This window comes from Dipodomys merriami, unplaced genomic scaffold (genome assembly GCF_024711535.1).
Source record: "Dipodomys merriami isolate MVZ:Mamm:240054 unplaced genomic scaffold, mDipMer1.0.p SCAF_91, whole genome shotgun sequence".
NCBI lineage: Eukaryota > Metazoa > Chordata > Mammalia > Rodentia > Heteromyidae > Dipodomys > Dipodomys merriami.
This window is the reverse complement of record NW_027206524.1, coordinates 1,936,599-1,962,144: the sequence shown is the minus strand read 5'-3', so window position 1 is coordinate 1,962,144 and position 25,546 is coordinate 1,936,599. Positions and strand designations below refer to the sequence as shown.

The window sequence follows — 25,546 nt, the reverse complement described above, 5'->3', positions numbered from 1 at the left end:
GGAGGAGAGGGAAGGGAAAGGCACCTGGGTAGACACATTAATCATTCTACCATGCCTCCATCCTGTTCCCCTACTTCCATCTTTTCTTACTTCCCTCCCCTGCAGAGCCTATATGAAAACTATCCCTTATGTTATACCAGTGGTAGATTAAATTAATGCTTTTGGGCTTTGGGGCTGAAGAGGGCACATCCCTGTAAGAACAAGTGATCTTGGAGTCACTTACTTATCTCTGGACTTTGGCTGGTTAAATGGAGAAAGCACAGTCCAGGAGTGACATTCTCACTCGTGAGCTTTGCAATCTGAGGCTCTATAAATGTATATTATTTATTTCTCAATAGGATTCTGCAGTTAGGTTTTGGAAAAGTAAGTTTTCATTAATTTCCATTCTTTTCTTAGTGATAGGAGATATTTGCCCTTGGGGGGGGATCTTATTTGTTTGGCAATTTCTTTAATGACATTTAGAAATCATTTGAGACTATGTGCTCTCTATTTCCTTCTTAATGGGTCATGAATTTTTACAGAGATGTTTGAATCATGGCTCATTTACTTCTAGATTGTGCAAGGGTTAGTGAGGTAAGTGCTTGGAAACCTTACTGGGGTTTATTTCCATGGCAAAATATATAATCCTTTCCACTATTTCAATGGTGCCATGCTCCCCACTGAAAGAATATTCTAAGACTATTTTAATGGCAACTGGGATCACTAGCAACAGGCAGGCTTTTTTTCTTTTAATATGCTTCCCATGTGAATCATGCACTCTTAAGTCAAGAGAGCCAGCTTCATGGCTAATTATCCTTGTTGACAGTAAATAAGTTGGTTAAAGTGCCAAATTTTATCAAAATGTCTCCAGAGTAGAGTTAAACACTGTTCAAACAACATCTGCAATGCGAGGTGACCTATAAATGGGAACACAGAGGCTATGTGCGAGAATGGATTGAATTCTCCAAACATGCTTGGAAGAAGTTCAGAATTTTAATTCTCACCATTATTAGTTGATAGATGAATGATCTGGGACCTTACGCCAGGAAATGAGAGGAGTTCATTTTCATATTTCCACTCAGCCTATATCTTTTTTAATGATTTCAGTTTAGATGGACTGAAAGTTTGATGGTCTGCATGGCTTTGACTTCCAAAATAGGTTGTCTAATCTTTTATTAATTAATTGCTCCTATTTAGGAATATGGCCAGACAATGTCAGATTGCTTTTGCATTGTATTTACCCGGGTGATGTCTTGTAATCAGAAGTCTGCGTATAGTTGTTTGACTTGCTTTTTCTGAGTACACTGAGCTGTATGTCACTCTTAGGGGGTATCCTATAACTCCCCATCAGTAACGGACCCCAATCTCACTGCGGATGCTCTGGACAAAACAGTCGCACAGTTTGATACTGTGGAAGATGTGCTCAAGTACTTCAACCCAGAGTCGTGGCAAGAAGATCTTGAGAACTTATATGTGGACCTTCCTCAATATCGAGGCAGGCTCTACTATGGCCGGAAGTCAAAAGGTAAGAAACAGAGGCTCGGTGGTTCTGTGTAAGTAGTGTCAACAGTAATAATAAAGATTGGCAGTATGATACGTTTGATTCACTCAAATCAGATCATTACTGTCAATCTGTTACCACAATATGTTCCACAGCACTTTCAAATTCATCTCTATATGGAACCCAGGCTTTGTCATCTGCATATGACAAAGGAAGATTTGGTCCAATCTGTCACAGTATGTGTGGAGAGGTCATGAAAGCACCTGGACCGGCTCCTTATCTTCTTGGCAAACAAAGCATTATTAGCCCCGATAACAGAGGGAACCAAAGTCAGAGGATAACTAACTTGTTCAAAGCTGCCTGGCTAGTTAACAGTGGGAGAAATGAGAGTCTAGGTTCTTGGCCTACAGCCCTTGTGCTTGTGCAGTGTGGGCTGTGCCTCTCGGATAGACATGACAGTCGGCTGAGTCCATGACTGTCAGTATTGACCTTGGTTAGAAGTTACAAGACTCTGGCAAGGGTTCAGATTTTCCCATTTGTTGTTCATTTTACATTATCTTTTAATCCAAATCTTTTATGCACTTGGTTTCTGGGTGGTTCCTGGGCTTGGGAGGCACATGTCCCAGTGGAGAGGAAAGTTAGGCATGGCACAGTTTGGAGCGTACAAGAGTGTGTGTTTAACTGAAAGTTTGGGAGAAAATACATTGAGAGGAAAATGCAAGACAGAAAACATCATGAGGGGAAACAGTAAGACTGAAACTCTTGACTCAAATGGTTTTTTTTCTTGCTATTGTTTGTAACATATTTATAAGATGATTTCTTTATTGCTTTGTATGTCCCTCCCCCACGGTATAACCCCTGCTTTCACTGTATTTGATGTTGGTGTAATTTGTGGAGGGGAAGGGAAAAAACAAATTGTTTAAATAGGGATACAGGTGGACCCATTGCAATAATGAAATGTACAAGAAGTTATGTTGAAAAATGAACTTAACAACTTTGGCGCGGGGTGGGGGGGTGGGGAGAAGAAGGGGCAGGGAAGGGAGGGGTAGATGGGAAGGGATGGGAAGGGGAAACAAAGGCGTAGGCAACCATGCTTGATAGGAACTATACTCATTGCCTTGGTCAAGTAATTGTAACCCCTCTGTACGGTATTTTCACAATAAAAATAAATAAATATCAGAGGAATGCATCAGGATGATACATTCTTAGGCTGAGAGTATCTATTTGAATGCAGACCTCAAATCATTGGCTAAGCTTCGTTACTAACCTTTCTCCAGCAAGCCTCCAAGGCTGGCTCTCCTCCACAGTTGGGAAGGCAGTTAGCTAAGTTATGCCTGTTTCCCACATTTCATAATATCAAGAGTGCTTTACAAATAGCTGAATGTAGGCTGCTTTAGCACAACCAGTGGAAATGTTGAGCTCAAATGACTAATTAATAGACTTCTCCCTGGGCCGTCTGCTTGTGGCTTAGGTCATAAATTTTGTACACTTAGAATGTACAGCTAAGGGAGGACAAAGGGGTCACGGAGGCCCTGACGTTACTGAGACCAGCCATCTCCAGGTCACCAGCGCTCAAAATTAACCTCCTCAGGGCTCAAGTTGGATTTGGTTCAAAGAAGAAATTGCTTTCCTGTAAGGCATTGCTGAATTTAGGTCTCTACCAGGTCAACTTGAAAGGAAGTCAAATATTCACATTTTGTCAACTCCAGGAAAATACTAAAATTGATACTGGACAAACAAGCAACAAATTCTAAACCCTCAAGTTAGCATTAGTCATGACAGTGGCTTTCCTTGGCATCTCTTTTCTGGAAATACTAAAACTTAAAAATTACTGAAGTCAATTTTCCCTGTTGTGTTAGAAACAGGAAGCCCGTATTCAAAACTTAACCTTCAAGTTTTGTGTTTTGAAAGTCAGTTGATCCTAAGTCTTTGTCTCCTCATTGTGTGTGTGTGTGTGTGTGTGTGTGTGTGTGTGTGTGTAGCAGTACTCACTCTGGGGGTTGTTCATGGAACTCCCAAGAGCACCTGCCATATGACCTGTGTAAGAATCGTTAGCAATCTGTGACCGTGTGCAGTTCTGAAATAGCCCAGCACGGATGCTGTGCTGGAGCCTCCTCATGCCTTGTCCTGTCTCTGTGGTACACCCATACCTCAGGCAGAGTTAGGAGCACCCTAGGCCCAGCCGTACTGTTATTCTACCCCTGTGCTTTCTTTTAGGGAATATGTGCTCCAGGATGTTCTAAGTTGGGTCTTAATTCCAACTAGATATTTAATGACATGAGAACATTGGAAATCTACAGACACCTAGATACTTTGATTCGGGATCTTTGGGAAGTAGGGCTGAGACATTAATGGTATTTACATTTTTACTTTTTGAAGTAGCCTCTGGCTTAGATTGTTCATTCTGTATCTCTAGCATTAGACACCGTTTCAAATATATTTTGAGTGTTCAGCTAATATTTGTAGCATGGAAGGTATTAATCCTGCAATTGTAAAGTTTCAGTCAGTCTGTCCGCCTGTCTTACAGTGCTCAGGATCAAACCCAGGGTCTTGCATATGCCACTGAGCTAACCACCCCCCAAGCTTGGTATATCTCTAAAGTTTACAGAAGCCCACTGCGTGACCAAGGAAAATGGCTATATTAAGAATGTCTTTGGCAGGGCACTGAAGGTTCATACCTATAATCCTAGCTACTCAGGAGGCTGAGGTCTCAGGATCTCAGTTTGAAGCCAGCCCAAGCAGGAAAGTCCATGAGACTCTTATCTCCAAATAATCACCAGAAAACTAGAAGTGGAGCTGTGGCTCAACGTGGTAGGATGCTAGACTTGAGCTGGAAAGCTCGAGAAAAGCGTTCCTGAATTCAAGCTTCACAACCAACAAAAGAGAGAGGGTTTCTGAAATAACCTTTGAAGAGCATTCCAGGTGACATTCTACTTGATGTTTGTAACAAAGTAAACATCATCTCTCCCCTCTGTTGGCTTAGGTTCTATTTCTTAATCTCAGAAACAGATTCGTACCATTTCTACTCACTGTCAAGTCCCCATAGTCCTGTACTTGTATAAATGCACTGGTTTAATTGTTTGTCTCTCTACTGCGGGTAAGCTACCCGGATGTTTCACAAAGGCAAGATAAATCAGGTTTGATATTTCAGCCGCTGTTTTCTCTTTTGGAACTTGAAAACATGGACATATGGCTTGTAGCCCGATATTTGAAGAAGGTAACAGCAACTAAAGACTGAAAACAGAAAATCAGGGCTAATGGAAACTGTTAGGCATCAGAGAAGCATAAACTTTAAAAGATCTCTAAATAAATGATCTCTAACACATCATCTGCATGCTGATAGGTGAATGAGTCTGTATAGAAAAATTATTTTCATTTGTTAATCTATTGAACATACTTTCCTCTGGCTTGTCCAGACAGATCAAAAGGGGGTATTTTTCCAAGGATCAAGAATCAAAAGAATATAGTTAAATATGAATAGATAAGGCGCATGATTTTATGAACCCTAAAGCACAGATAAACTGGCTGAAGAGCTTACATCACAAGCCAGAAATCGTTTATATGCTTCTGCTTTTTCCTTGGTGCAAGGGAGAATAGGTGGTGTGAGTTTTTAGTTCTCCTCAAGAGGAGAGTTAAAAATGAGAAGCAAGGGGACAGTAGAAATTGAGGAGATGAGAGAAAGACAGATTATTCAAGGACCAGAGATGGTCTTTTTTTAAAATTCAGAAGTAGCAGAGAAGCTCAAACTTGTCTGTAAAAGCTTCTGAGTTAAAGATAATACGACAAATAAGTATATCCAGCTATCAGTTTCCTGGAGAGTAGGGGGAAAGGGGAGTGTGTACAATCAAAGTCTGTAGATAACAACAGTTCCTAAACTCAGTTTCTATATTCATTTCAGCTTCATGCTTTCAACATCAAAGATTCATAATAAAAGGAAAAAAATCCTTTAAGTTCAATTTTTATTTATTTTTCTAAGGAGTATAATATTGAATACGACAAATTTGTACAAAATTATGTAAAATTATATGGATGTTCTTGCTAGAAGTTGCGTAATTACCACCTAACTCATGGTATGACCACTGTAATTTAACTAAGTTTAAACTATAACTCTTTGAAAGTATATAGTATGAACTTGAGGGAGAACATATAGTTCATCCAGTTCATAACACGTAACTCAACATTTATCATGAAGTAATCACCCCTGAGCCAACCATACTGAACATTAGCTGAGAGATTTATGGAGAGTAACAATGTAACGGAAATTTAGTACTTTGCTTCTTCCAAGAGAACTTGACTATAGATGATAACACATTTGCCATAGAAAAATCCAACACTAATGGGGAGGAAGGCTGATTTCACAGTTTAAGGTTTGTGATTAAATATGAGCAAAATCACTGGATGCCTGTGGCTCACGCCTGTCATCTTTGCTACTCAGGAGGCTGAGGTCTGAGGATCACAGTTTGAAGCCGGTGGGGGGCAGAAAAAGTGAGACTCTTATCTCCAGTAAACTACCCAGAAAAAGCCAGAAGATGTTCTGTGGTTCAAATGGTAGAGTACTAGCTTTGAGCACAAAGAGATTCTGGGACATTGCCCAGGCCCTGAGTTCAAGCCCTAGGACTGGCAGGAAAAATAAAAGAGTAAAATTACTGAGTCACACTAATCACTTTAAACTGTTAATAAAAATATGTATGTGATCCTGGCTTGTCCAGAGGCTGAGACTGAGCGGCTTGCAGTTTTGAGATGAGTCTAGGCTGAAAGTTTGTGAGGTATTATTTCAATCAATAAAAAGCTGGAGTGTGTGAGTGCATGCCTGTCATTCCAGACACGCGGAAAGGGTAAACAGGAGGACTGCAGTCCAGGCCAGGCCAGCCAGGGCATAAATGTGAGGCTGTACTTTAATAACTAAAAGGGGCTGGGAAGGTGGCTCCGTGGTAGAGTGCTTGCCTTGCATGCATGAGGCCCTGGGTTCGACTCCCCAGAACCACATAAGCAGAAAAAGCTGGAAGTGGTGCTGTGACTCAAGTGGTAGAGCGTTAGCCTTGACCTGAAGAGCTGAGGGACAGCGCCCAAGCCCAGAGTCAGGCCCACAATTGACAAAATAATAATAATAATAACAACAACAACAACTAAGGCCAAAAAGATTGACAAAGGCTCATGTGGTAGGGAACCTGTCTAGCAAGTGTGAGGCCTTGAGTTCAGACCCCAGTTCTACAAAACAAACAAGACCCCACAAAATTTTCAAAGAATTGTCCATTGAAGCTATATAATGCCCAAAATAACAGTACTTCTCTTTTTAAAAAAATTCAACATTCTACAACTGGATGTAATAAATATTTTGACTCTAATTACCAACAATAATGTTTGAAATTAATTAATAATAATGTGTAGCCTCTAAATGGTTAGATGGTGTAACTCTAAGGCAGTCATTCATCCAATTTTGAGGCTCTCATGCCAATCTTCTTTATTTCCAGTTTTGCTTCAGGAGCTTAACCATTTATCTCTGGCTTGCAAATTATTTATAGGTAAATACATGACATAAGAAACTGAAGAATAAATGAAGTGATTTTTATTTCCCTTAGTTCAGGATACCTTCTTTTAAAAGTTAGTCATGTATTACTGTTTCTTTGTCATGCCACTGCATTGTGTACTTTTCCTTTTATGAAAATGATTTAGAGTTCAGGAAATAATATCTGAATGTATTAAGGCATGAACATTATTTGGAAACTGAGGGCTTGAAAACTTTCTCTGTCTGCTTATTTGATACATTGGTGAGAATTTTTCAAAAGCTCTTGACTGACACCAGCACTGAATTAGGTCAGTCTATGCTATCAGCCCTCTGCAGCTACCTCTTAGTAAATTAAACAAACAGTAGTATTGGGGACATCAAATCACCGTGGATTTGCTTCTCTAATTTCTATTATTAGAAGAGAATCAGCTTCATTGGGTTTCCTGAACCATGCAGTATGCACCAAAGTTTTAGCAGTATTAAAATTGTTGCCATAAACTGGATAAGGAAAAAAAATCAAAGAAAGAAGAATGTAACTGGGTGCCTCTAATCTGAGCTAGCTGTGAGGCAGTGATTCAGAGACAGTTGTTTGGGTATAAAAGTTCATGAGACTATATCTTAATGGCTGAGCACAAGGATGCCACACACCTATCACACCAGCTACAGTGGAAAGCACAATGGTCAGCTACAGTATACATTCCTGCCATCCATCCCCAGCAACATAGAGAAGCACAGTTAGAAGATTGCAGCCTAAGCTGGCCAAGGCATAAAGAATAACTGGAAAATAGCAAATGTAAACAAAGATTGATGGTGTGGCTCAAGTGGTAGAGTGGCAAGCCTTGAGTTCAAGCCCTGAGTTCAGCAGTATTGCTGCAAGGGAGGTAGGAAGGGAGAAGGAGAGGAAAGGAAGGAGGAAGGAAGGAAGGAAAGAAAGAAGGGAGGGAGGAAGGAAAAGAGAGAGAAAGGGAAAAAAGAAAGCAAGAAAGAAACTATTGGGGAAAGAGCATAAACTATTTGTAGTCAAGCAAATGTGATAAAATTAGGGCTCAAATCCTAGAACAGGAGCTTTGGAGATTTCACTTACATACCCTTGATCTTTATTAATGCATTCTGTAAAATGCCTGTAATTATATCAATATTGCAGAGATGTGTTAGGATTAGATGGTAGAACTTCTAATACCTGGTCAACCCTTAATGAGTGATAGCTACTATTATTTCTTGAGTTGCCTACAAACATCTGCACAAAGCTAGGATACTTCCCGGAGTTCCTTTGCCCTCCTCCGTGAGGTTCTGAAATAGCCATCAGCAATCTGGAGATCCTCATACACAGTATCCAAATACTGTCGCATTTAAGTATCTGCATAATCAGTACACTCATTAACAGTTTACAAAGTAACTGCCAAGTTCTAAACTTCTCCAGGATCCTGTTCACCCTTAAACTCTATGGCACCATCTTGCTCACTGGATGTTCCCGCAACTAAGCCTGGGTTTGGGTTTTTTTCTTAAGATGTTAGCCACTGTTTAAGACCTATATGGTTTGTAATTCTCTAGATTTCCCCTCTAACTCTGTCTGCGAGCAGGTATTACTGAAAACACATTTCCATGAGGCCACAAGCAACATTTGGAGAAACAAGAACACATTCAGTTGTTGCTATTTTTGTTGTTCTTCTCCAAGTGTTGATGCCACCTCTACTCTCCTAGTTGAGGTTGGAGATGTGCAAAACCCCCTCTCAGCCTCAGAGTGATTCCTCCCATCCAGGTCTAGGCCTCTCACACAAACATAAATCAACAGGAAAAATCCATTTGGCCATGGAAAGACACAGATTGCTATTAGTATCTAGGTGAGAGAACATGTGTTTTCCACAGCTTGGAATGGGGTGTGTGCTTCCTGTGTCTTCTGCCCCATTGGGGTTAAGGAGACAGTGCCCTGGTCCAAGAGCATGCATCCATTCAGGAACTGCAGGTGCTGAGATGTCTTTACTTGCAAAGGATGATGTTATGTCCCATGAAATTACACTGAGCACTCATGGCCCTTTGCCTTATATCAAGAAGGCTCTGACCTCTCATTCCTTGATGATGACCCATTGTAGAATCTCAGCGTCTTCTTCTAGGCTCTCCTTATTCATCTGTCTTACTTGGGGCAACAATAATCTGGAGCATACCTACTGAGAGCCAGGATTTGGACCTGTGTTTCAAATACTCTTAACCTCATTCAAGCTTGATCAATTTCTTGGCAGGAGAGCACTCTACTTCTCATTTTTACAGAAAAAGAAGCAAATTCTGAATTCATTTCGGGAGGAGAGAACCATGGCCTACACTTGGCTTTGTTCTTTGCAAGCCCACGTGGAGGGAACTCAGTGCTCAAACACTAGTCTTAAAGGAGAGAGGTAAAAGCCTTGCCCCTGACTGGTTTTCTTCCTTTCTTTCATACTTGACTTCCCTCAGTCCCTTGGGACTGAGTCCCAAGAATTCTTGGCACTCTCGTCATGTGATGGTGTCACCTGCCATCAGTTCTAATCCTCCTCCAGTTATTCATTCAGTCATTCAGTGGTTTCCAGCATGTACTTTCTGAGTGTCTACTGAATGACAAGTGACTTTAAGTTATCTAACCCTTGATCTCTCAGTTTCCACATTTGCAACACTAGAATAGTAATAGCTAAGAGGGAGGTTTGTTATAAGACCAACGAGACTTGATTTTTCTGAAAACACTGCACCACAGTTCTGGGTGCATAGTAGGTGCTCAGAAAATTTCCATATCTCCATTGCTTCACATTGTTTTGGTTTTTTTTTAAAAAACCACATTTGTTTAAAATTGTATTTTATTTTGTTGTAAGTGACTTTAAGTTATCTAACCCTTGATCTCTCAGTTTCCACATTTGCAACACTAGAATAGTAATAGCTAAGAGGGAGGTTTGTTATAAGACCAACGAGACTTGATTTTTCTGAAAACACTGCACCACAGTTCTGGGTGCATAGTAGGTGCTCAGAAAATTTCCATATCTCCATTGCTTCACATTGTTTTGGTTTTTTTTTTTTAAAAAACCACATTTGTTTAAAATTGTATTTTATTTTGTTGTAAAGGTGTTGTACAGAGGTTACAGTTACATAGGTAAGGTAATGAGTACACTTCTTGTCAAACATTGTTGCCCACTCCTTCATTTTTCTCCCACCATCCCTCCCTTCATAATTTTTTTAATTTGCTTATTTTTTTGTATTATCTTTAAGTAGTTGTACAAAGGGGTTTCAGTGTAACCAGTCAGTTTGTGAGTGCAATACAGCTTGGTCAGTGTCACCCTGTCATCATTCTCTCCCATCTAACACCACCCCCCTCCTCAGTTTACCTAATTCCATTTTCACATATGTACATTGAATCTTATAACCGCATTTTTTGGGGGGTCCGGACATGGGGCCTGAACTCTGGGCCTGGGCGCTGTCCCTCAGCTCTTCAGCTCAAGGCTAGCGCTCTACCACTTGAGCCACAGTGCCACTTCCAGCTTTTTTTTTTTTTGCTTATGTGGTGCTGAGGAATCGAACCCAGGGTCTCATGCATGCAAGGCAAGTGCTCTACCACTGAGCCACCTTCCCAGCCCCATAACTGCATTTTCTAACCCTACCTCTCCCCATCTAGCTACTCCCGTCCCAACAACACATGCTCCAGCTTCCCAATATCATTTTGTTAAACGCTAAGTTACTTGTTTAAAGGAGTTACACTATTGGAACCCTCTCCTGAATATACTATGCTTTAGTTAATGTGCTTCACAATCTTTTTTTAACCTTTGAAAATTAGCACTCTGTTCATGAGCATTCACTGTGACTTAGCTTAATTTTCATAAATTCAAGTGGCAAATATTTCCATTTGGAGATATATGGAGTTAGGAAATTTAGGGTATTTCATTATTTTTAAATTTAAAATATCCTAACATTCCCACCTTAACAACTATAAGATAATTGCTATTTCCAGATTTATTTGAACCTCCAAATTGAAGTTGAATTGCAGAAATATTTTCTCTGGGATTTAGAGAAGAAGGGACCTAAAAAAATCACACTGAGATTATAAAGCCCACAAAGATGAACAGACTCTTCCTGGAAATTTATGAGCCTTGAAAACATCAGAGATCCCCTAGTAGCTCGGTAGAAAAATACAATCATTCATAAATTCCTCACCTCCCACCCCATCAAGTGTCATAAATCTAGTATTTCACACTGCAGTAGTTAGCACTTCCATCACAGATTATGGGGCCAAGTTCCCCAGATGACCAGAACACTTCCCTTTGTACCCTGAGATATGTATGTGAGACGCAGCCTTCTTGAAGTCAGGCCGCCTGCTCCAAGGCCCTCTTCTAGCTCCCCGGGGTCTTCATGCCAGTCATCTTTGTGAACCATAGTCCATCTTCGATAGAGCTGGTTCTAGAACCCGAGTTTCCCACTGTTATCATTTTTGTTCTACACTATACCCCAGGGAAGGCTGGAGATAAGAGCACGTTCTGAATACTATTCAGAATTACTTCTCCCTCCTTATGCTGTGAAAACCTAAACTGAAAAATTGGTCATTTTCCTTGATGCAATCAGGTTGAATTCTTACTCCTTTCAAAGAAATCGGACACAGATCTATCTTTATTTTTGGCAACATCTGCCTCTCATTATTGAAAATCAGTGGTTTTAGTAGAAAGGATCTTAAGTTTCATTCAGCCCTCTATTGGGGGGAGGGGCAGTTAGGTACTATGTGAGGAGAGATAAAGATGATTAAGACTGCACTGCTACCAAGAACTGTACAGATCAGTGAGTGAGAAGCTGTGGACCAGTTTTTCCCTAAACTTCTCAAAGGCCAGTGTAAAAGTCAGGGCAACTCTTAGCACTTATGAGATTTCATGCAGTCTTATAGGAGAAGAACTTTCCACTGTTCCAGTTCTGGTAATCTCATAGAGAGGATCAAGAAGACCAAGCTGACTGTCCCTCCCAGAACCTAAGACCTAAACTATTAGAAACTGAGCCAGGGTGCCCATTCAGGTCCCCGCCCTGTGCTCTCATTCTAGATTTTTAAAAACTCAGATCCCTGGTTCTTCAATCCCAGAATTCCTAGCACAGACGAAACAGCCTGAGGTTGGGCTTGCATGCCAGGGGTGGAGCCACAGAAGAAATGATGTTTCCTGTGCACTGTGTGCCGACTCACCCTGGACCATTGTGACCAGAAGTGGATTCTCCACAGAGCATTCTCCATACAATCAAAGGTCTAGGAAAAGAAACGGGACTTAAATCCAAAAGGACAGTGAAGATGATAGTATACTATAATGTTCTGTCCACCTGGGTGTGCTGAAGGGAAATGAAATGAAATTAATGGGCCTTTGAATCAAACTTGGAACACCCTTTTCTGGTCTGTAATGCTCAGCCACGGAGACTGAAGGAGGGATGTAAAGTGCAGCTTTTCTCCCTGGACGTGGCTGGCTCCCTCCCCAAAGCCTCACACCAGACAGAGACCTTCCAACCGGAGCAACACCGGAAGCCTTAATTGCTGCTCAGCCCCCTGTCTGGCTCCCCGCTCTGCTGAGCTGTCTAGTCATTCTTCTCTGACTGGAAATTCAAAGGCCCTTGCAGAACATCTGTACTCGTGCTTTGAATTCATTTGCATCCAGTCTGAGGAACCTTTTAGTTCAAGTTCTAAGTTGGGTACCTTGGTGGTTTCAATCCCCTGATCAGCAGGGCAACTGGAATTCACAGCCGTCCTTCGTCCCCCCAGTGAGTCGATGCAGAAAACTGACAGCATTGTGAATCTCTTTGTAGGGGCTAAGAAGGAGAAGTAACCAGAGCTTGTCAGTAAGACAGTTACACAGTGTGAGGAGCTTGGTTTCAAGGAGACTGAGTCATGTTTGCCTTGTTTGGTTTGTTGGGGGACTTGGTAGTTTAACTTGGTTCCTGTAGGAAAGACATATTGTAATTTGGCTGGAATACATCCTGAAGATAAGGAGGCAGACATTCAACATTTAGCTTCAGTTTAACACCCTGTAGCAAAGCCAACGGCACCGGGTGATATTGCTGCAGTGGGAGTCCCACCACGCCTCAGTTCTGTTTGATGGAGGGGGAAAGACTTTAATCCTTGTTTTGCTATTTACTCATCTTCTGGGTTAGTCTCTTAAAAGGTTGAGGAACAACCAACTATAGTCACAAATGAAAATGCCTAGCAGAGGCCCAACCAGAAGCAGAAACTTACTACTGGTACTTCGTTCTGGTCCCTCTGCCTCCACACGCATGCACCGTTGTCCTTTCTTGCTAATTGTACCTCTTTACACCCCCGAGTTAAACAAATGCACTCTCATTATCACAAGCAGCAGGTTTGGCCTGCTGCATCAGCCCTGTCCACCAGCCCAGTAATGCACAGGCCAGCATCAGTATTTATCTCAAGGTGACACTTGTAATAGATGATGGCTGCACTTCTTAATCCATTTATGTAATCCTTCCTGCTTGGCTTGCAGTTATTTTCCAGAGCTTTAGCAGCAATAAAATGGTTCCTTTCCCAAGACAGAGTTCATTCAATTTAAATCTGGATTGATTGTAGCTAAACTTATGACGTGCCTTGACAAAGGAAGAAAAAAACAGCAATAAATTATGCACAGTGATTATTTAGCATTTATTCAGTCTGTTCAGCATCCTGGGCTCAGCATAGAACAGATAGGGACAAACCCCTGCCCTTGAGAATCAAAACACAGCCACAGTTGGGAGGCGGCGCCCGGGACTGCTGCTATTGAGTGGATGCTCTACTGCAGGGGGTCACCTGGCCCCATGGTCGTTCTCTTTCTTACTCTCAATGGTATTTTCTTATTATCAGAGCTTAATGGACTCAGACCACACTTGTGCCTTTTCCTTCCATTTTTTTCTCCGTGCATTTTACTGACAGGATTTTTGGCCTTTGACTGGTGTCAACAGAGTCCACGCCTTCCTGCTCCTGAAGAAGCTTTGGTTTAAGACTAAGGCACTTACTGGGGCCAGAGTAAATGTGACAATAATTTCCTGGTATCTGTGGTAGTCCTCCTGGAGTGGCCGAGATTGGCATGGAGAGAATTACTTGGTGGCAAAACCTGTGCCGGCCAAGGGCTTTCTTGTAACTGCAGTCTAGTGAGAACATAGTCCTGTGAGTGGGCACCAGTCAGTGGCTTTCCAGGCCAAATAGGTTGATGGTTGGGTAGATTTGATAACGTTATTTTAAAACATAATTTATATAACAACAATACAAATTTCACTCAAGCATATTCGTGTTAGCTCTGCCGTTTGAGTAGAACATCCTTAACTCATAATAGTCTCATTAACCACATTCCTTGATAATCTTTTATGTAAGACATAGCCAAAAGAGAAAAAGAACTAACTATAGATTAACAATTAAGAGGAAAGAAAACAAAGGTGGAGGGACCCAAGAGTCAAGATGAGTGAAAGTAGTCAGCATTAATTAAGTTCCACACACACTCATTTCAACCCTTCAAATATTTATGTTATACATGAGGACACAGAGGGTCAGAGCTGTTAAATAACTTTGCAGCTGAGAGTAGACAGAGCCATGATGAGAAATCTATAGCTTTCAGCAGAATTCAAGCACCTAGCCGCAGTGAAGCACGGCTACCTAGGACCTGACACACTAATGTGCACTGTGCTCACAGCACTGCCATTTCCAGTAAGACTTTGGTGGCCTTTGGAGTTAAATGAAACTAGCACTTTTGCCTTCTTCATATTTACCATTGTCACTGAATGCTGGTGGCTCATGCCTGTAGTAATCCTAGCTACTCAGGAGGCTGAGATCTGAGGATTGCAGTTCGAAGCCAGCCTAGACATTAAAAGTCCCTGTGAGACTCTGATCTCCAATTAAATACTCAAAACCCATAAGTGAAACTGTGGCTGAAAGTGGTAGAACCCTAGCCCTGAGCAAAAGAGCTCAGGGACAATGCCCAAGCCCTGAGTTCAAGTCCCATAACCGTCAAAAAAAAAACAACCCAAAAAACCAAATCCCATTGTCAAGTATGTTCATTAGAGCGATTGTCTCTAATGTAGCTCTGATATAATTCAAGTTGTACTTCAGTAATGGCTTAGATTCAGAATTAATTTAGAACCAAGCAGCAATTTATGTGGTATTTTAAGATAAAAGACAATCATTTTACATTACCAAATGTTTCCATTTCTTGTCTAAAGTCATTTTCCCCCAATGGAAAAATAAAAATAGGTACCAGGAAACTTAAGCAAAGACACTAATTTTAACCAAAGATTCTTATTGTTATTTTTGAAGGGCAGGTAGGATTTAAAGAGAAATTAGGTTTCCCACCTTTGAGGCCCCATCACAAAATGCCAGATTATAACTCTTGGGCTGAATTTGTCCCAACAAACTCTTCCCACTGCATCCCAGAGGTCACATGCTGGGCATCTCTGCTCACACTTGCATCTGCTTACACAGCTATGTGTGCATTTGTCCACAGTGGACCTGGACAGACTCAACGATGACGTCAAGCGTTACAGCTGCACCCCCAGGAATTACTCCGTCAACCTCAGAGAGGAGCTGAAGCTGTCCAGCGTGGTCTTCTTCCCACGCTGCCTGCTCGTGCAGCGCTGCGGAGGAAACTGTGGCTGTGGATCAGGCGCCAACAACTGGAAATCCTGCACATGCAATTCAGGGAAGACGGTGAAGAAGTATCATGAGGTACGTCGCCCGGGGATCCTGTGTCCCAGGGCTGCAGTCAGCCCTCCTGAGCGGGCAGCTCAATTGTCTATGTCAGAGTCTGTAAAAGAGGTCATCCATATCACGAGGACATCCAGCCAGGGGGGTGACTAGGAGACTAGAATTCTCCCCAAGCTCAATGTCCTAGGGAAAGGGTAATTCCATCCTGAAGAAAGAGCTCCTTGTTTTCATCCTCACAGTATACCACATGAGACAAGAGTCTTGTTACAATGTAGAACCTCATGAACGATACAATAGTTTTTTAGTTTAGTTGACCTCTTTCTAGAAAGTGTGTGTGTGTGTGTGTGTGTGTGTGTGTGTGTGTGTGTGTGTGTGTGTGTGTGTGTGTGTGTGTTTAATTGGAGATGAGTCTCAGAGACTTTCCTGCCTGGGCTGGCTTTGAACTGAGCCACAATCCTCACATCTCAGCCTTCTGAGTAGCTAGGATTATAAATATGAGCCGCCAGTACCCAGCAATAGGATTTATGAGTGCAAGTTTATATTACTTTAAGATGTTATTAAGGGCCAAATTTTAATTCACTGAAATCATTTTTTAAAAGTAAACATAGTAAAGATATCAGAATCAAAACTGTCAGAGACCTTTAAATATTCTCTAAAATGTTTAGGTAGATTTTTGTTTGTTTTCATTTGGGTTTTTTGGAATTTACTTTTCCTAAATAATGCTACCTGAATAATTAGCTCTGGTGTTATCAAAAAATGAATAAAATACATATAAAAGTTGAGGGACAAAACTTAAGAACAGCAGCCTTGAAGAAAAGAAAGCAGATTTTGTGTGAGTGTTTACTAGGCGCTACACTGTACGGTAAGTACCATTAGCTCACTTAGCAGTGCTCTTAGCTTACTCTTCTGCTTCTCTCTGTAGATGAGTCGGTTAGTTCCTGGAACAATCAACAAGGTGACAGCAAGACATTGTCAGTACATTACAGAGCCAGGGCCTGAACTTGCTGCTGCTCCTTCCAGAATCTGAGTTCTAATCCCTAGACATCCTACGCTCTTTCTGTTGACATATATACCAACTTACTGAGCATCTAAGACAGTACAGGATTTAGAGGAGTTGGCGCTGCTCCTGACATTGCCATTCCTTGCTGATTGTAGGAAGTACATGATGATAGCAACTCATGTTAGAGACTCAGTTTTCAAATATACCAAACGAGGCTAAGGTATTATACCAGGTAACCCCTTCCAGGGATGCCCTGAATATCATCACACAGAATAATCCCAATGAAGTGTGCCTTGTAAGATATGACATATATAGAAATATCTTTAAAATGTATGTTATAACTTGAAGCAGACATTATTATTAGGAACTATTGTTCAAGTTGCTTTTCCATCAAGACCCAGTAGAAGGAGAAGTCAGATAGTTCTAAATTAAGTCCTCCACTTCTGTAAAACTGACCTTTGGAAAAGGCTTTTGGATTATGGCAAAAACCTAAAAAGAGACAAAAATGTCTCTTTTATTCCTGAAAACAATACATTAGTAAGAGGTAACTTGGGGGTTATACGAAAATGGTCCATCAGAACTGATGTTTTCAATCTGGAAAATGCAGAAGGTCATGACACAAATTCCAGGCCCACCTTAGATGGGGGCATAGTCTTCAAAACTCCCTGAAATGTTATTTTCTTTTCATAAGAATTGCTTACACTGGCCCACTGTTTTCAAAGGAAGAAAGCTGTTTCCATATCTAGAGAATGCTATCATCTGTGTTCATTGTGTTTTATTTTTGCATGAACTGATGAACTCTAGATTGGAAGAACCTCAGTTTTGTCATGTTGAACGGTACTCCAAGGATAAATGCAGAATGAAATAATCAGGAAGTGACAAGATCTCAACCAGTAATAACTGGGGAACGACCTCCAAGCTCAAGCCTTTGATGTATTTGTGGAGTGTTTTATTTTTATCTTGACTCTGTGCTCAGACAGAAGTTTCAGCATGTTTTTAAATTCCTTATAGTAGAAAGAGAAAAGTTTATCCTATGCCCCAAAAGATGCTTGCCTCCTAGTTTCCCAGTTACCTCTGATGAAGGTTGAAGGACCCAGCCACCTTCCTTCTCTAAGCTCCTTTCTTGTCTCTGTACACAATAGGTTTCTGTTCATAATTAGTATCTAGAGGGAAAAAAATCTTTTGTTTCTTTGTTCAGTCATGAGTGGTATAAAATGTTGCCATCCTCTGGAAAGTGCACCCTAAAGCATCTCTTTAAAACATGTGTTCATAATGTTTTTACTCTTAGGCCTATGCGAAGCTCTATACAAAATCATTCTGCCGAATGCCAGACACAAGACAGAGCAGCATGGATCACTCAGTCAGTCATTGCACACCTGCCACAAGCACTCCAGCCAGAGTTCCCTAGACTCCTGAAACTCCCTTGAAATGTGTCAACTTATCACTGTCTGCTGACACCAACCCCCTCCATGGATACAGCAGAAGGGTTAGCCCATCTCTAGCATCGGGGGTGTTGCTTGAGCTTAATCTCACGAGGAAAAAAATTCTAGTGCTTTATTCTCTTCTTCCTATTTCTGTCTCCTTACCTCTGAAAGATGAAAAAGCAGCTTTCCAGCCCCCGGGTTGCAGTTGATGATATGTGAAATGAGTTTCTAGGAGAGATGACACCCTTAAGGGAATAACAAGAACTTGTCGCATAACAAGCCTGCGTGCTTCGCCACACATATTTCTCTGTGAGGGGAGGGAACTAAAAGCTGGCAAATCAGAGCACTCCTAATGAAGCTAACACCCTGCTCTTTCACAGGTCAGGCATCTTCTGCCAGCGACTGACACAATAATGCAGTAGCACTATGCATTATTATTTCTTGCTCTCAAAAGGTTGTAAGTTCCCTCTTAACCTATTTTCAGCCATTGTTCTATCGAGGTAAAATATCTGAGGCCCCCATAACAAAAGTCAGACAACTAAGAGAAAAATCTGAATTTGTTTATACACTTTCTGTGGCACAAGACCTTTCCTTGGGAAATGAAGTTCATCCTGAGTGTTTTCTCTGTAGTGGGTTTGATGATGGTAGATAGAAATGTGAGCTCCAGGTAAGTCAGGAGAAATACCACAAGGCCCTTGTGTGTTCAGCCGGCTCTCCTGTCCCAGGATCCTCCAAGACTCTAGGGCACAGGCAGGGTACCATCACAGGAAGTCTCGTTTATCCTGCTTCAGGGAAAAGTGAGAAAATCCTACAACCTGGAGGAGAAGGGTGATTGATAGATGGCAAGAGAAATCTATGGAGCAGCTTCTACCATTCTGAAAGATTCTTTGGGTTATGGTTGTTTTTAGACAGGCTTCAGAAAATGTTTTGTGTAGACTATTCGTGGGTACTATTAGTTTAGGTCTCGTCTAACCTTGGCAATGCATAGTGGACAGGGAAATGGATATCCCCTAGAAGTATGGTAACCTTTTAACATAATATCTATTTTTCCTTTAGTCCCCAGGCTACAGACATAGTCTTAGTTAACAGTTAACCCATTAGGAGGCAGCAGAGAGAGAATGATAGGAGTGAATCTTCCCTGGCCTGCCTTCCAGGAATTTTGTCACAACGTTTTAGCCACTTGCATCATCCAGTGGAACTTCTTGTAGTAACAGAATGAATGCTGCCTTACCTGCACTGTCTCGAGTGGCATTTGTTAGCAACCTGTGACTATGGACTGAGGGAAATATACATGATGCAAGGAAAAGCTGAACTTTTTCATTTTATTTAATTTCAACCAATGGGGATGGAAAGTCCCACGCAAGACTAGTAGCTACTTTATTGAGTGTTGTATGTTAAGACTCCCATTGGCCCTTTAGTCACAGGGCTCAGCCTCTGTTTAGACTGCCACCTGCAGCTGGGTTGTAACCCAGGGAGATAACAGGTTATCCTTTCTCCAAATGCGTTTACTTGCAGTAACCATCGCTTAAAAATCTTGACTCTGTTTAGGGTTTTCTCTTTTTTTGCACATGAGAGAAATCAGAATAGAAGCAAAACTAAGAATCATGTTTCTTTTTTTATGTGTATGTAATGAATGCCGCCTGTTTTAGAGTTTGGATAGCATCTTAAATAAACACGTAGTGATTCAGGTTTATACAGTGCATTTTCCCTGAAATGCCTGCTTGTGTTCCTATGTCAGCCATTAATTTGGAAACTGTTACAAGGCCTTAACAACCTTTTTTATATTCCCAATAAACAAGAGCCCGACTCAGCAGATAGCTTTTCTGCTTGGTATTGTTTTATTAGTATAACAGCTTATGTCAATGATTCATTCAGTGGTTTATTGGCAACAAGGCAAGTAACTGTAGTTAAATATCTTTGGTGATATGGTAATTTGCAAAACTGAGCATCCCTTGTTTTGTACAGTGGTGTGTATAAAATACACCAGTGGCCCAGTCACTCCCTGTAATAGAGGTCAACTTTGCCTAGCTTTACATGACTTTTCCAGGGTGGGGAGTGAATTCCATTTTCACCCATAGGTGCTAAGAAATGGCTGACTGCCCCTCAGTGCTTTTATCTTTCCCTGTGTGTTTGCAGCTGTGAATCATAGCTTAGCAAATAAGAAAGGATTTCTTGATGGTACCTATTAGCAAGTTTCCTTCAGCTGTTATAATTAATTCAGTGGTTCCTTCCCTTTAAAGCTGACCAGATAACCCATAAACCACTAGTTTGCTTCCTCTGATGAAAAGCTTTTCATTTTTCTTTTAACTTTCCATGCTCCCTCAAATCAGCCCTGCTTTCTTCCTCTTTTCAATGCTGTGTACCTGAACCTAAGACTATTACATGGTCTGAAAGCTTTGAACATCAGTGCTGTGATCAACCAGCAAAGCAGTCCAATTTCCACTTCGTCCAAATAGTGCTTTCCTGTCTTGTCTGGGAAAAGTGTCTGCGAATTCATTTTTCTCTTCTTATCAGCAAAACACATATATACTGTGCTCACGTTGCTTAATATAAAACATAGGGAAAATCCCTGAACAATCAAGCCGGTTACAAAAACCTGCTCAGGCTTTTGCTTTCACCCCCAAAGCACTCGCTTTTGTTTGCCATCAAATGTGAAAGCAAATCCACTGAGTGCTGATTTTACAGATGCCAGTCATGAAAATGGCTAGGCCTTGATGATGGACTTATTTAAACAAAGCAGATTTATCACATGCTCAGCTTCTTAGAAATCATTCTCCTTTCTTGCATCCTCCATCACCTAAATCTGGTTACATGCAGGTTGCCTTGGACAATAGTGGCTATATTTATTTTTGGAAAATTTCTCAGCAAAGCTTTAGGTAGGGAATCCACTCCCTATCTTTTCTAAAACACTCATAGCAAATGTGGTAGAGTTAGGGATGTTATATCTGCCATGAGCAAGGTTATTTGAAATCCCTAAATGCAATACATTGTTTATTTAGTGAGTTGGTTACTTAGGTCTTCATTGAAAAATACCCGTTATTGTTTTCTATAGGTGGGCAGCAGGAGAGAATAGAGGAGCCAGAAGAATCAAATGCCACACTGCTCTCAGTACTTTAAATTTAAGAAATGATGTTGGTATACTAAGTAAAAAATTAAGGATATATTTACTGACCAAAGAAATGGTATGTTGACACAGAGTTATTATGAGCAAAGATTTTAATGAAGCTTGATCTCTTTCGAATTGCCAAAGGCATTATATGCCTTCACAAGCAAACAAGAACAGGAATATATTGTCATTTATTTATGGCCACTAAAGACCTCTCAGGGCAAAATTCTTTACCATGATCCAGTGCTGAGTTCATACTGATAAAATTGCCTTGTCTAAGGCAATAATGTGCTTTCTAAACCCATGCTTTGATCAGAAGAGGAATAATATATGTGGAACAGCACTTAGTGAAAATCAAGCTGAGATACCAGAGTTTATCAAAGGGTTAAGAAACAGTTTTTAGGGAAGGGATGACTAGATGTCATCCAACTGAATTACATTCCAAGAGTTTTCTAACAGGAATTCTACTTCTTGTCTTAGGTTTTGAGGTTTGAGCCTGGCCTTTTCAAGAGGAGGGGCAGAGCTAAGAACATGGCTCTGGTGGACATCCAGTTGGATCACCATGAACGATGTGATTGCATCTGCAGCTCAAGACCGCCTCGATAAAAGAACAACAACATCCTTACATTAAGCCTGGAAGAAACTTTAGTTTAAAGAGGATGCGGTAAAGGGACCCCTTTCCCCCCAACAGCCAAACTTGCTAGCTGCCTGCAATGCAATGAAATACAAGTGGTTGCCAAGGCAACCTAGCTTTGTTAGTGCCATGGCAAGTAGAAAGGTGTATTAACGTCTGTATCCAAGAATCTAGCGTTGCATTTAATGATAGTATATGAGGATATATATGTATACGCAGTACCGCTATATATCCATGCCTGCGTGTAAATAGATCAAATGGTTTATTTAGTATGTATGACCATATAGTTGAATTATTTACAACCTTGATAATTTGCCAAAATAAGGGATGTGTTAAATACACCAAACTAATCTTAAGGAAATTCAGAAGGTAAATTTTCAAACTGCATTTTTGTTCTTGATCTCTTAAAGAGAGTGTCTTGCACATAAGGAATCAAAAGATGAGCTTTTCTTATATATATATGCCTTAATTATAAGAAAGGAAAAGCATGGTTTCTGGGAAAGGGTAAATATACAACCATTTTTCCCATAAGATGCACTACATACCTACCAGCATGGACCACAATTGCCTGTCTCTAAAATGGTGCCACAATAACATGATAAGAGTTTTAAAGTCATTTTAAGTTTTCTTTTTATGCATCCTAATTCATTTAATATTCATCTCTAAAAGAAACCTCAGAAGGTTCATTATTATGATCCATCAAGAAATGATATATAAGTTAGAACAGAATTATGGATGTTAGTTTTTGCTTTCCAAAATTTCTCCACAAAAACAAATCCTTTCAAGAATGTCCTGGGGATTATGGATATATCTTTTAAACTGATATTGATTGTAAGTTTTGGACAGTAAAAATAAAACAAAAAAATAAAGCATTAAAATATCAACATAACTGGAAATTAGACGAGATATTTGGTAGAATCCATATTTAATAATGGGTTTAAACTCTTCTAAACTGTGCTGGTAATTTCATGCATTTTTGTCTTTATGTTCCTGTCTCCTCTGTATGTACACATGGACTTACAATAGCATTTTTTGTTGGCAAGCCACAATGGATTATTTATAGCCTGAAAGCTTCTGTGCAGTAATAGAACCACCAAATTTTATTGATGTAAAATCCCTAATCACAGACTCACTCACCATTCAGAATTCCTGTTTCTAAAGCAAGTGAAATCAGATCAGGGGGGCTCTTTTTCAAATCTGTGGTGCTTTCAGCTCTCCAAGGTAGAAGCCCAAGCAAGACCCTGGTCTCCTACTAGTAAACTGCTTTGCATTAATTATTGATATTTAGAGGAAATTTTCCTCTCTGGCTCCTTCATGTCTATTGTAAAGAGACTGATTCCTGAAGTAGGAAGTGATTCATCATTCTGTGTAGTAAGAAGCGTAAGGGGAAACACTGAAACCAACAGAGCCAGGGGCTTACTGGGAACTACATTTTTGCCTTCTTTGTGAGTCCAGGATTCTACTGACCAAAACATGCTTGTTTGCCTGATATATACACCTGGGCTGGTTAAATCTTTGATGTCCAGGTGAACGGCCCCCAAACCACTTAAATGGCTAGGTTTGATGTTCTCACCTCCAAAACTAACTATACTTGAGTAGCTTATTTCTTCTCAGCTCTTAGGGATGAGAAACTTGTGTTTATTGATATAGACCTTATAAAGCTTCTCCAAAAGTGTCTGGTGATTTTACTCAGGGCATGAGTGTTCAAATTAAATACTCCATTGTTTTAATTCTCTAGAATCACAGAGCACACTCAGAAATAGCCCAGGCAGACACTAGTAATCAGGAACCACTCTTCCCCTTCCTGGCCACTTGTAAGTTTCCTGTGAAAATATCAGTTTCCTGAACATCCTCGTCACTCACTGGTTTGTACAGCTCACATCACAGCTCTAACTGTGACAAACTAGTGTTCTACTCAACTTTCAATAAGCCTTCCAGACTGCAATAACCAGAACGGTTCTCAATTGAAGCCCTCTCTTTACTTTGTATTTATTAGCTGAAATATAAACAGACATCATCCACTCACTTTTGTGTTCCTTTTCTGAGTGTTTTATTAAAACTTCTCCCTTGGTTATCAGTTGTCTATCATACTTCTAACACGTAGCCAATAAATCTGTTTTCGTTGCCATCAAAGGCATAAAAAAAAGCCATTGTACAAATTTCATTTCTAAACAAACCCTATTAAATCCACATTAGTGCACAGCTCAGTCACATGGAATAATGCCTTTATGCAATATCTCCTTACAGGGAAGAACACTTTCAGAAGTGAAGTTTTTATGGTTTTTTTTTTTTTTGTCGTATCAGTAACATGCAGCCTTTTCCTCTCATGGCTTTTTCTATAGCAAATGTAATATGTCTCTTATCTTCATGAAAAATAAATATTGCTTTTGAACAAAATGACTCTATTATTTAGTACTCAATTGTAGTTGTAAAAGGTGTACAATATTATAAAAGTACTTTCACAGATACATCCGAGTCTTTGAGAATGCCAAGATCTGATGATTTCTGAGCTTCATTTCCTAAGAGCTGGAATGCTGAGCACCTGATCCCCGGGCACGGGCTCCTGCCTCTTCCCACCTTGCAGGCATGCTGTGAGATAGGACTTGGGTTTTGTGATTTTGCTGCTGCTGTTGACTTTGCATTTGTATTTTCCCCCACAGGACTTAGAATGAATTACATTCACCTCTGATGTTGCCCATGTCAGAGTGTTGCCTCGCTCTCCCTTCCTTGGGATCTGAAATCATTTCCATTTGTCCCTCCTCCCTCTTCTCCCTTCCAGATTGACACCCTCTGCTAACACTAGGTCAGGGAGACTATTATGGCATCACATTTACTCTCTAGCGTTTGACTTACCTTTTTGTGAGTGAGCACAGAGCACAAGAGAGGTCTTCTAGCTGCAAGAAATGTTGCTGTTGCTTTTAGTTTAATCATTATTATCATCCTACTAGAGATATTGATGTATCTGAATGACTATTTTTAATGTATGCATTTCATTGACATTTGCTCAAATTGTATTGTTTCTAAAGATCAAGAATAATGACTATTTGAAAGAAGGGGTATACAAATGAAAAGAGGAAAGGGGTTGCAGGCAGTCATAATACTCAATGCATCTCCTTATGACAGTAAGAAAATTGAGGGAAGGAATTGGGTTGGGAGGGCTGGGAACATTGATCATAGGGATGCATCAATCAAGATGCATTGTGTTCGTAAACTGATTTGTTAAATGCTAATTCCTGTGACAAATACTTAAAATTATTTAATATATTTTAAACAAAGAATAACTACTACATGGGCTTTTAGAACTTAGCATAGTGCATCAAGATACCTCAGATAGAAAGGTTAGACATTAATAAAAACAGTAAAGTATTGAGTGAATTACTGCCATTTGAACTTAGCAGTTCAGGAAACAGAAGTAGAGTTATCTGTGTTCAGTGACAAGAAATACTAATGTGTGCATAAACCATGTAGGGGAGAGATGCAGTAATTCTGTGTATAATAGCTAATTTTCAAAACAAGTTTTGTGTAAAACATAACTATACATAAACAGGATTTTAGTGCAAATCTATTGTGAGTTTTATTTCATTTCTTAAATAGTGCATTTGTGCGTGCGTGTGTGTGTGTGTGTGTGTGTGTGTGTGTGTGTGTGTGTGTGTGTGTGTGTGTGTATGTGTGTGTGTGTGTAGAATAACTCAACAGATGTCCAGATGGCTCATATGTTCCTAGGGACCTGTAAGAATATTAAATTA

General features: G+C 40.4%; 1 protein-coding gene across 3 annotated transcripts in view; it reads left to right on the top strand.

The window, feature by feature from the left end:
• LOC138821387 (platelet-derived growth factor D) overlaps window positions 1–24,197 on the top strand; it is a 172,937-nt gene extending 148,740 nt beyond the window's left edge. For all 3 annotated transcript variants that reach the window (XM_070013581.1, XM_070013582.1, XM_070013580.1), the window contains 3 exons: window positions 1,306–1,504; window positions 15,437–15,657; window positions 21,647–24,197. In XM_070013581.1, coding sequence (XP_069869682.1) covers window positions 1,306–1,504; window positions 15,437–15,657; window positions 21,647–21,772 — 546 coding nt within the window. In that variant the 3' untranslated portion in view covers window positions 21,773–24,197. The remainder of the gene's footprint in view (window positions 1–1,305; window positions 1,505–15,436; window positions 15,658–21,646) is intronic.
• The last annotated feature ends 1,349 nt before the right edge of the window (window positions 24,198–25,546 follow it).